Source organism: Oryza sativa, chromosome 3, assembly GCF_034140825.1.
Source record: "Oryza sativa Japonica Group chromosome 3, ASM3414082v1".
Lineage (NCBI taxonomy): Eukaryota > Viridiplantae > Streptophyta > Magnoliopsida > Poales > Poaceae > Oryza > Oryza sativa.
In genome coordinates this window covers 186,246-198,495 of record NC_089037.1, presented here as the reverse complement: position 1 = coordinate 198,495, position 12,250 = coordinate 186,246, and the positions used below count along the sequence as shown (strand labels likewise).

The window sequence follows — 12,250 nt, the reverse complement described above, 5'->3', positions numbered from 1 at the left end:
GTGTAGTACGACGACAGAGACGACGAATATACATATATATAATTGAAATTAAGCCCAGATCAACCGATATATCGATGCAACAAGAAGCAGCTAGCTGGAGAGTGCATGTGTATAGTATTACCGTAGTAGTTATATATATAGAAAATCCGACCATTGATTGATTCATTAATTTGCATGCATACATGTAATCAAGTAAGGAGGAGTACAACATGCATATACGCACTGAAACGGACGTCACAAGCGACGTCTCGATGATGTGCAAATGGCAAATAATGGAGTATATACTAATTAATGGCAAGGAGTGGAGTAGTAGTAATTAGCTAGTCGAACTGGACGATGGAGCTGTAGACGGTGTTGGGCTGCCAGTCGGCGGGGATGACCTGATCGGCGATGAGGGTCTTGCCGGACTCGTTGGTGATGCGGAGGGAGAAGGGCCCCTGCAGCGGGTGGTTGGTGTCCAGCCTCCATATCGATCCCCACGACTCCCTCATCGGCGTCCACACCCCCGTCGGCGTCCCATCCACGCCCCCGGTGCTGTAGCGCGACTCCATCAGGTCCACCTGCACCACGTCCCCGTCCCCGTTCTCGTACTCCACCAGTATCGCCATGTACACCGGGTTCGACCCTTGCTCCACGTGGAACGTCACCGTCAGCCCTGGATACTGACAAGGCACCCTGCATTTTCATTTCGCTATTTGTTTTACTTACTTCTCTTTCGATCGATTTTCAGTTAATTAATTTGCAATACCAATAGCTAGCTAAAAGTTAAATAAATTTGAACGGAAAAAATTAAAAGTTGAGAACTAAAGCCTTTTAGGTGCAAAAGTGCAAAGAGAAAGTTAGTGGTAGTGGTTGGTTGTTTGTTGTGGGCCCCAGCAGAGAGCATGTCTTCGTTGTTCGTTACAGTAAAGAAAATTAAGTACTAGTGGGGTGGGTCGGGTCCCGAGTCCCGACCAGGGAGGGCATGCAGTTAAGTTGGTTATTGCGGTTAGATGGTACCTCCTGAACTGGATGTCGATGATGCCGGCGTGGCGGAGCTCGTCGTTGCGGTTGTCCTTGGCCATGGCGCCGAACGCCGTGCCGCTGAGGTCGAAGTGGTACAGCGACACTGGGTAGTAGTTCATGTCCGTGATGATCACCGTCTCCGGGAGCCCCGAGCAGGCTGGGTGCCCCACGCATCGGATCTGCATCACATCCATCCATTTAATTTAATTTACAGCCACTCAGTCCATGCATCGATCAGTACATATGTGTCACGGGCTCATCGACCTGCACACTAGAGCTAGCTACCGCATCCATCGATGAGAAGAGAATTATTTGAATTGGCTGGCTGAGAATGAATGAATGAATATATATAATTCAGACAAGAAGATAGATCGATCGAGATTAATTGTGTACTGTACGTACCTGGTAGCAGGAGCCGCATCCCTTGCCGTCCTTGAAGAGAGGCTCATTTCCGCAGGAAGTCATGGCCGAGAAGGGCGGCAGGTTCACATTCTTGAACCCACACGCGCCGCCGTTGTCGTCCGGCCCAGCGCCGTTGGGAGCGCCGTACCAGGTCGCACGGGCGTTCAGCCACCCGCCGCCGCCACCGCCACTGCTGCCGTTGCTGCTTCCAGTTCCGGGGCTGGGAATAGGAGGAGTAGGAGCAGTAGGAGTAGGGGCAACAGGAGGAGGAATACTGGGGGTGCTGGAATTGGAGGAGGAAGAAGAAGCATTGCCACTGATGCCACCGGGAGTAGGCTTGGGCTTGTGATGCTTGGCGCTGCAGCCATGGGCGGCCAGCAGACAAAGCAGAGCAGCCGCAACGCCCACGGACCAAAACGACCTCCTCCTGCTCCTGCCCGCCATTAATTTCGATCGATCCCTGGATCAATTTATGTATATTAGCTTTGCTTGCTTGCTACTGCCCCTTTTGTGCCCTCCTCCATCGGCCGTATTTATAGCTACTTCCACCAAGGACCATGACAAATATATGGTTGATGCAAACATCTAGCTAGCTGTTTTGCTCATCATACATACATACATACATCGATGCATGGATAGATAACAGATGGCTAGATTGCAGGCCGGCCGGCCGGGTTCACATGTGGCTGGAGCGACTCATCATATGATCGATATGCTCTTGTGTACTGTACTACTCTATCTGACCTCCCTGCATACATGTCCATCCATCGCTACCAGTTAGCACTACCATCCACCATGCGTATCCCCACCCTCCGATCCCCACTTTTTTAATTGCTAATTTAATTTTTCCTCTCAAGGGGTGATCACCTCACTACCATTTATTTAGCTTAGTTTCACATATTATGGAGCAGATTGTTGTTACTGATTATTGACGTGCTTATCATAGTAAATTAAGTATTTTGTTAAATAAATATAATAAGTAACCTAAAATAAGTAGTCCAAGCAATACAATAGAAAAAACTCTTTTAACACAATGTATTTTTCAAAATGTAGACCAAATAAACTATTTCAACAATCCGGTAAATATTCTGAAAAGAGCCGAGTTAAATTATCATGTTACAATTTAGTTATGTAACTGTTTGTTAGACTACATGACATAAAGATCAATGTGGTGGTACTTTTTTTAACAACAAATGTTCACCATATTGAGGCTGGGTTGCTTATTAAGCTAATAACGATTCACCATATATATTGGCAATGTGATGTGTGTAATTAACTTTAATTTGATACTAGTAAATTCAGCAAACGTAAACTTTTCATTACATATGCATGCTGCACCCTTCCTAAAATATAGCTACATAGTAGCTAGAAATTGTTATGTTTTAAGATTGAAGAAGTAATAATTAGATGGCAAGGTGTGTGATTGTGCATACACCAAGTTCACAACATTCACGAAAATATTCCAAGAGATATAAAGATAGGTATGAAATACATCCACACCAAATCTTGTCTACAAATAAGTTAAGGCTAATCTCCCAATTAATTAAGGCCAGCTTAGTCATGAGTTATTTTTTGTAAGAAATTAAATTGAAAGGTATTAGCTTACACGTAGCAAATTGAGCCGCCATATATATGAGATTGTCTGTAGTAGGATCAAGTGGCATCCTATGAGTGTAGCTGCAAGTCAGTGTTACTAAGTTGCTATTGGACGGAAACAATCAATCGATCAATCAAGTTTATATATCACGTGCAGAGTCAAGCATGGATCACAGGTTTTGTCTTACAAGCTAGCAATGCTTGTGTGCACGTATATACAGCGCCAGCTTTGGACAAAAGTAACAAACAGGTCAGGGAAGAAAATCATAAACAAAAGGAAATGAATCAGTAGATGGATGGTGGTTAGAAGAAGCCAGGTTACCCGTGAAATGGAATAATATATACGCCTCGGACTTGCATCATACCGACCCGTGAAATAAAAACCTACAAGGGAACTCAACAAGAGACAGCAACAGCAAATATTTAATTATTTAGTTTCCTTATTGCAAAGAAAATTGAAGTTTCTACAGACAGCTAGAGGCCTGCCAGCAGCCAGCTGAAAGTGTGGCATGCATAAATGATTTTATCCTATATATCTATATTATCTTACATGTTGTTTATATTATTATTATTATACAGAACTCCCGAGCAACACGCGAAGTTTCATCTAGTTTTATTAAAATATTAATTATATATGCATATATACAATCCACTCAAATAATCTTATTATTTACATTAGCCTCTATTTTATTATGGATCCACTTAATCCACTCAAATTATGGATCTGATACGAAGACGGCGTTAGCGAGCTCATGAGCACATCGGTAGCTAGAGTGGGCAAGCTCGTAGAGGACAGTGGCAGGGAGAGCCTATCGGCGCCAACTGCGCTTATGGTGGTGGTTATCAACGGGGAAGATTGAGATGTAGTGGTTTGATCCAACTTCATGCGGGGAGAGGGGGGGAGGTTAAGGAAGAAGACATGTGTGTCAGATATCGGATTGAAATTGTGTTGAAATCAACTAGAGGAGCAACACACGAAGTTTCATCTAGTTTTATTAAAAGATTAATTATATATGCATATATACAATCCACTCAAATAATCTTATTATTTACATTAGCCTCTATTTTATTATGGATCCACTCAATCCACTCAAATTATGGATCTGACACGAAGACAGCGTTGGCGAGCTCATGAGCACATCGGTAGCTAGAGTGGGCAAGCTCGTAGAGGACAGTGGCAGGGAGAGCCTACCGGCGCCAACTGCGCTTATGGTGGTGGTTATCAACGGGGAAGATTGAGATGTAGTAGTTTGATTCAACTTCATGCGGGGGGAGGGGGGGAGGTTAAGGAAGAAGACATGTGTGTTAGATATCGGATTGAAATTGTGTTGAAATCAACTAGAGGTAATCCATCCGATTTGATGATTTTTGAGCGTGCAGAACATCGCGTATCGAAATTGAGGGGGTAAATCATAGTAATACCATAAAAGTTTAGAAAGGTAATTTAATTGTATTTTCCCTTTTCGATCGTATATAGCTAGGTTCGTTGGAGTTTTAATCTCCGAATCCACCAATTAATTGGTCGTTTTGTTTTCTTTAATGAAATAATATAGGGACTGTCTATGTGTCACCCTAGTGAAAAAATTTATAAACGCACTAGATTTTCTGTCCGTCCGATGGAAATCCTCACCAGCGATGCGAGCGCACATGCCACATGGATCTTGCCATCCTCGCACTTTGCCAGGTGGATCGGATCTCCCTCCTGGACCCGTTTTTTTGTTCTTTTTTTTTTGCGATAGAACCCGTTTTGTTCTGTGGGCTACCATTTGGCCCATTTTGTTCTGTGGGTTAGCATTTTGACCTGTTTTGTTTAGTATTGTGGGCTAGCATTTGGCCCATAGGCTATAGAGAAAAAAAATCACTCCTCGTCAACTCAGGGACGTAGTTTTCATGCAAACTGAATTCGCCACTTGGTTGTGCCTGATTGTTGGAAATTCAATGTAATTTTACATGTGGATGAATAGTAGTGGAGCATGGGATTCTGCAGATTAACAAAAAATAGCTTTCTGTTAGTCTTGGAGCATGCAGATTGGGTGGAAAAAAAGAACACTTGGTGTGCCTACCTTCTTCGATTAGTTGAAGAAATCATGAGGTCATGTTATCACCTTTTACCTAAATGACAAAAAATGCTTAGCGTTTGAACCGAGCAAAAAACATGCAGTTAATTACTTAATTGAACATTTTTTGGGAGATGATATTTGCTGAAATATTTACTAAACTTTGCACTAAACAAAACCACTTGAACTTTGCCATCACATCCATGTCTGAAAAATTTACTGAACTTTGCACTAAACAGAATCACTAAACCTGCATCACAACACATCATTAGGCGCCCTAGGAGCCATTGCTCTGGTAGGACCCCTTCATTCTGCAAACATGGGCTCTCAGCAAAAAAATTGTCCACAAAATGAGACTACTTCTTCAGTCCAAAAATTGGCAACTCAATTTCACCCGTTCCCTATCAAAAAATTGCAAGAACTCAGTTTACACATCACTAGCAGAGTACAGTTCTACAGAGAGCACAACTTGTGATTTCAAAAATTAGCAGAAGTCAAAACTAACAAAACTATGTGTCATTAAAAGCATGGAGATCACGCCGAAGATGGAGGAGAAGAAGGAGAGTCAAACAAATAGATATATTGGTGCACAACATCTTAATTTTTTATCATAATAGGGCATAAGAACAGAGCCAATTGATGCCATGCCCATAAACCAGAAAAGGAGAAAAAAATGGAATTGATGCGCTAATGATGTCCAGAAAATGAAAACATCATCTATGATCAACAAGGATAATCTTAAAAATGCACCCATGGAGGCCTTGACACCTAGTATTTCAGATAACACAAGCTTTTACACTGAAATTTACTCTACATGATTGAAGTTTGCTTACAAAACTACTCATTTTAGTACATACATACATAGCTAGTTTTCAAGACTGTCTAACTGATTTGGTCAAAAAAATGGTATTATCAGGAGCGGACAAAACTAAACATTGTTAGAGGTAGACAAAACTAAGTGCATTTAACGAAAATGAAAAAAACTAGTAGATAACAAAACTTGTAGCTCACAGAAGTAGTATATATGTGAATAGCAAAGTTATAGCTGAACACATCATTGACCCCCCTACCCCCCATTGCAGATTGATTATTTGCTGAAAAAAAAGAGAGGTTCTAGCTGTCAGTATATCAGTGAGAATATTAAAATTACAGAACAGACCTATAGTGCGCATACATAAATCACTATAGATGTGTAGAAACATGTCTTTTCTAACAAAGAAGGGATCAAGACAAAGCTAACCAAATGCCATTTCAGCCATCTAACTATGTGCGTAGTCCAACAAGATAGATAAAAGAAGCAAGCAGAAGAACCCCGCAAAACTAATTGCTGACAAAGCAGAACTAATACCCATTTTGAACTAACAAAACTAGGAATTCTAATGGCAAACAAAACTACTAATTGCAATATTTCTGACAAAACTTGAAAGTAGAGGTTAAAGTATTTCTGATTGAACTAGCAAAACTAGGAATTCTAATGGCTAACAAAACTACTAATTGCTGTATTTCTGACAGAACTTGAAAGTAGAGGTTAAAGTATGTCTGACTGAACCAACAAAACTAGGAATTCTAATGGCAAACAAAACTACTAATTGCAATATTTCTGACAAAACTTGAAAGTAGAGATTAAAGTATTTCTGACTGAACTAGCAAAACTAGGAATTCTAATGGCTAACAAAACTACTAATTGTTGTATTTCTGACAGAACTTGAAAGTAGAGGTTAAAGTATTTCTGACTGAACTAACAAAACTATGAATTCTAATAGCAAACAAAACTAATCTCTTTTCTTACAAAACTATGTTTGTTAAATGCAATCATACCTTTTACCTAACTAGTACAGAACTAATGCACACTAGTGATCACCCAACAGAAATATTTTAGTTTTACCAAATTTAGTTAAAACTATATACCTTTTATCTAACTAATGGCTGACAAAACTAATATATTACTTTGCAAGCAAGGACATGCATGGTGAGAGCAACAATGGGTATCCTCCTAACCAACAGTGCCCTCCACAAGGCTACATGCCACCACCAGGACAATACCAACCTCCTTGTGGGGCATACCTAATTCCTCATAGGAATTACCCTCTACAACTACACTAGGCCAAATTTAGAACTAGACAGATTTCATTTCAATATATTCCAGCTAGTAAAGATAAAACTAAACTAATAAACTCTTTATACAAAATTGTACGTGCATGTAACCCACATCCCCCCTGAACAATACAAAGAAAAAGTCCTCGGCAAAATGGGTTGTGGGAAGAGGATGCAAATAAGGAACAAATGTATTCAGGTTGAGCAGAAAAGAAAATCTGGATCTTAATTCTAGTTCTCATGCTCCACAAAATCCAAAAGAGGAGAGTTAAAAAAATTTGGACAAGAGTCTCTGGAAAAGAAAAGGATCAGGAAGACAAGGAGCAGGCATCCACTGTTGCTAACAAAACTACAAAGGAAATTAAATTAGCTAACAAAACTACTGCAAAACAGAACATCCTTTTCTGGCAAGAGTTGATAAAATCAATTATTACAGAACATGCTTAGTAGATAAGGATTTATTTTAGTTTCCTTTATAGCCATAAAGTGTTCTTTTTGAAAATTTTAAATACACATGTAACCGAAAAGACAATGTAGTATTACTAATAATTAGATTCTTGCCTACAAAAACTATTCACATTCATGGAACTCCCGTTAAATTGTAACTCCAATCTGATCTAAAAATGTTGTTGCTCTAAAACCTCTGGTACTGGTGCTTAAATACCCACTGACAATTTTCAGGACTGCAATAAGAAACTAAATTAATACTGAAATGCATTTATACATGATTAAGAACTGAGCTACGTAGAAAATACTGACGCTCCAAAGAAGATGTTGTCAACACCTGATAACCTAACAAAGTCAAATCATGAAAATAATCCTAAAAACAGAACTGCCATCACAAGATCTTGTCCCCAGTGTCAACCAACATACACACAGCCTTCGTGTAAAACAAAAAAAATCCATTCCCAACCAACAGATCTACCCCCCCCCCCACCACCCCCCCAACCTGTTTTTTTGGAGCATTAATACATTAAACAAATACACAAATCAAGAAGAAGGGCAATAAGATTGAATCAGCAAATCAGCGGCAAAACACATACGAAAGAACACATGCTCACCTTGCTTTTTTGGATCTCGACGCCTGACCTTTTTGGATCCAAATCAAGACCACCAGCAACTGCCCTGCGATTCAGCGCATCATTGCTTGATGAACACAGAACAACTGTTGGTGCCTTGCCAAGTGCAGGGGAGCGGGTGCGTGCGCCTCGCCGTCAACCTTGCCGAACTCCAAGCCTGTCTCCACGGCGGCGGCGGAGGACGCCGCAACATGCTCGCTGACTGAGCCTGGCTGCAGCGATGTTGTCCGGCTTTTAGCCTTGCTACGCGAGCTGGAATCCCCCTGCAGCCGAGGCGGATCGCCGCCGCCAGATTCGCCCCATCCCCTCGATGACATCTCAGCGGAGGGCGCCGCACTGCGCCCACCGGCTGAGCCTGGCTACAGCCGAGGAGTCGTGCTCTTGGCCTCCTCCCGCCGGCGAGGAGAATCGCCGCCGCCTGATTCTCCCCCTCGCCTTGACGACATCGAGGTGTGGCGCTGAGAGTGGGTAGCACTGTTTGAAATAAAAAAAAATCCCCGCCCTGTGTCGGAAATATCGCGAAATCGTATTTGGATCAGGTTTGGTCGAAAGCGGGTCGACCCAAAACGGATCCTAACCCGACAAAGGCTGCGGGCCCGATAACGTTATACAAATCTTGATGTCCATCCAAAGGCTAGGATTTCTAGTGCGATTTGGGAAAAAAAACACGCTGGTGATGTATAGCAAAAACCAATAATATAATCCTGCAGAAAAATCAAGGTGGAGGGGATCAACGTCAAGGCAGTCTCTCGGCAACGTCAAGGGCTCCGTCGGCGTCGGACACTAAGATGGGCCGAGGTGTTAGGCCTGCCTTTTGCGTGCGTCCAGCCCATTAAGCCACAAACACATTCTTTCCCCTTGTTATTGGAACTAGTTACTCATCATTAGAACCAATCATTACAAATGTGTACGTTTGCTCGTTTTAAATTGGGTTTCTTGCGATAGACCAGGAAAAATTAATATCACGACCAAGGTTCGTCGGAGTTTTAGAGCTCCATCGGTTGTTAGGCCTAACAAGTCAAAGTCAAAGCCAACATTTGAATTTTCAAAATTAATTTTAAAATATTTTCAACATAGTTTTATTAGAGATATTGATTTTTAAGTCACTAAAAACAAATATATGCGCGCACACATACAAGAGTTTTACTTAAAGTTAATTATTATTTCCTAATAAACATTTTTAACTTATTAGGCAGAGTGGATGACCGATGAGGCGGTTAATATCCGAATTCAATCCGCCGTTTTTGCCTTTTTTTTATATAAGCCTGAACAATAAACAAAGTCGATTTTGATTGATCTGTATTTTTTTTATTTTTTCTGTGATTCCAAAAAAAGAACTGAAGGGTGATGCATTTTTCGTTTTCCATAGGCCTGCGGAAAATCAATGTCAAAGTAATGGTCACGTATAATATCATAAGCGATAAACGGGTCGGCCACACAAAAAAAAAAGCGCCAATCGGAGTTTCGTACTCCGACTTCCTTGCGTCGGGATTTGCTTACCATATGGGCCGAGGCATTATGCATGACAGTCACAGAAGTCCGATTTAAATCCCTAACAAACTATTAGCTGAATCCCATCCGTATCCATCAACCGTAAAAACGAATATATCAACCCTTTCAACTATTAAAACCGGTACTAAACTACTCCCTTAGCTATTTTAAAGGCAGTTTTTGTTTACGGTACCAGCTCCCTTAGCTATTTTGAATATGTTTCTTTGGTTGAATCGGCACCTTAGTGCCGGACCCAAGCTTGAGGAGGCAGGGAGTAGGCCAAGGTGAGGCCGTCGGTGTCGGACTCGAGCTCGAGGAGGCTAGGAGCAAGCCAAGGTGAGCCGCCAATGTCGGACCCGAGCTCAACCACGTCGCGGCTAGGGAAAGATGGGGAGGGGAGAAGTGAGCATTGACAAATGCCCTCCCATATTTTTTTTCTCACTTACTTGTAGGCCCACGCCTATTTTTATTTCCTTTGATGATTGGGTTGCTACGTGGATGTCACGTCAGTGAAATCATCCTCAAAACAGTTGAGGTTGTTGTTTTACACGGTTTTAATAATTGGAGTGGTTAAGATACCCGGTGTAACGTTGAACAATAATAAGAATCAAATTGGACTACCAGTTGAGGGAGCCAAATTGGACTATCTGTATAGTAGAAGAACTAGGTAACGTGGGCCAAGAGCCCAGGACAAATTAATTATGTGGTATGCCTGCATGATCCTCCTGGATTAGAGTAGATCTCAATATCTGATAATTATGTAGTGCTTATGGTTGATTAGCTAGGTATAGTAGGCGAAATTCCGGGCAGTATGAATAATACTTTTCGTTTTATCGTTTTGAAGTGTCGAATTTTATTTTTTTTCTATGAATAATTTCTTAAATATCTGTGTTACAAACAACAAGAGTATAAGATATTTGAATAAAATCATATATTTTTGAAATATGTTATAATAGAAAATAATCGTTAAAGATTTTTTAGAGCGTTTCTTAATCGAAAACGATAAGTAATTATTAGTACAGAGAAAGTAGTTGATAAACTAATGCTATATATGCATGACGATCGATCGAATCTATGATTTGATTCGCGCGGTGCCTGGGTTAAATATATAAAGAAATAAAAGGTGTGAATGCATGCATGGCCACATTTCATATTTCATATAAAAATAAAAAGAAAAGAGGGAATCGATGGTAAATTAAAAGAGAGAAAAAGAAAAGGGAGGGAGGGAAGGTAGGCAGAGAGATGAGGGCAGGTTAGGCTAGCCATGTGCAGCCCAACAAGGTGGCACGTTCTCGGCCTCGATCTGTGCAACCTACCATGCTGCAGCTGATCGATCTGGTTTCTGCTTTGCTGCAACTCACTACTGTACTGTACCTAACAACTGTACTAGCTAGATGCTGGCCGGAGTTGTTAATTATACATAGTTGAGTGATCGCTAGCTCCATATATACTCCTAATAGCTAGAGGAGGGGTACTTTCAATTCGTTGCTCTCCTCCCCGGCCGGTAGGCAGCAACAAGCTGTAAGCACAAGTATCGAAATGGTTAGCGGTGATGTAGGAGTAGTAGTGTACTACCTGCTGCTAGTATTAGTGGTGGTGCAGGGGTGCAAAGGCAGCAGCGCGGTGCAGGGTGAAGGTCGGTGGTACAACGAGAGCGAGGCCATCGGTGGTGCGGCGGCGTGGGGGAACGCGAAGGCGACGTGGTACGGGCAGCCGAACGGCGCCGGGGCGGCGGACAACGGCGGGGCGTGCGGGTTCAAGAAGGTGAACCAGTACCCGTTCATGGGGATGACGTCGTGCGGGAACCAGCCGCTGTACAAGGGCGGCAAGGGCTGCGGCTCCTGCTACCGCGTCAGGTGCAATCGAAACCCCGCCTGCTCCGGCAACGCCCAGACCGTCGCCATCACCGACATGAACTACTTCCCCCTCTCCCAGTACCACTTCGACCTCAGCGGCATCGCCTTCGGCCGCCTCGCCAAGCCCGGCCGCGCCGACGACCTCCGCCGCGCGGGGATCATCGACGTGCAGTTCGCGCGCGTGCCGTGCGAGTTCCCGGGCCTCAAGGTGGGATTCCACGTGGAGGAAGGGTCCAGCCCCGTGTACCTGGCGGTGCTGGTGGAGTACGAGAACGGCGACGGAGACGTGGCGCAGGTGGACCTCAAGGAGGCCGGCGCCGGAGGAGGAAGGTGGACGCCGATGCGGGAGTCGTGGGGGTCGGTGTGGAGGCTGGACTCCAACCACCGCCTGCGGGCGCCATTCTCCATCCGCATCCGGAGCGACTCCGGCAAGACGTTGGTGGCACCCGACGTCATCCCCCTCAACTGGACGCCCAACACCTTCTACCGTTCCTTCGTCCAGTACTCCTCCTAGCTAGCTACTCCTATACCCATTAATTCTTCCCTAATTATTCCTTCTTGTTATTATATTCTACCCTTATATATATATATATATATGTTATTAATTCCGATATCATCATATATAATTAAGTACTAAAATACATATGCATATGCATGCATGGACTAGTAA

At 42.8% G+C, this 12,250-nt stretch overlaps 2 protein-coding genes and 1 long non-coding RNA gene across 3 annotated transcripts; 1 reads left to right on the top strand and 2 right to left on the bottom strand.

Moving 5' to 3' along the window:
- Positions 1-135: 135 nt before the first annotated feature.
- Positions 136-1,913, bottom strand: LOC4331300 (expansin-B7-like). The gene is made up of 3 exons (NM_001423893.1): positions 1,408-1,913; positions 1,000-1,184; positions 136-675 (listed from the first exon to the last, which is right to left on the bottom strand). Exons 1-3 carry the CDS (start codon positions 1,849-1,851, stop codon positions 321-323), a joined length of 984 nt encoding a protein of 327 aa, NP_001410822.1. The 5' UTR covers positions 1,852-1,913; the 3' UTR covers positions 136-320.
- Positions 1,914-4,888: 2,975 nt separating this feature from the next.
- Positions 4,889-8,718, bottom strand: LOC4331299 (uncharacterized). Its single transcript, XR_003241353.2, has 3 exons — positions 8,216-8,718; positions 5,067-5,461; positions 4,889-4,984 (listed from the first exon to the last, which is right to left on the bottom strand). It is a non-coding gene; the product is annotated as an uncharacterized lncRNA (long non-coding RNA).
- Positions 8,719-11,197: 2,479 nt separating this feature from the next.
- Positions 11,198-12,250, top strand: LOC4331298 (expansin-B8-like). Its single transcript, NM_001423892.1, has one exon. It carries the CDS (start codon positions 11,264-11,266, stop codon positions 12,092-12,094), a length of 831 nt encoding a protein of 276 aa, NP_001410821.1. The 5' UTR covers positions 11,198-11,263; the 3' UTR covers positions 12,095-12,250.

Bases quoted from the DNA above. Each gene is read 5' to 3' on its own strand.
- LOC4331298 (NM_001423892.1), top strand. From the start codon at position 11,264: ATGGTTAGCGGTGATGTAGGAGTAGTAGTGTACTACCTGCTGCTAGTA.
- LOC4331300 (NM_001423893.1), bottom strand. From the start codon at position 1,851: ATGGCGGGCAGGAGCAGGAGGAGGTCGTTTTGGTCCGTGGGCGTTGCG. The intron at 1,185-1,407 runs GTACGTACAGTA...GATGTGATGCAG, and splicing joins GATGCGGCTCCTGCTACCAG to ATCCGATGCGTGGGGCACCC. The intron at 676-999 runs GTACCATCTAAC...ATGAAAATGCAG, and splicing joins ATCGACATCCAGTTCAGGAG to GGTGCCTTGTCAGTATCCAG.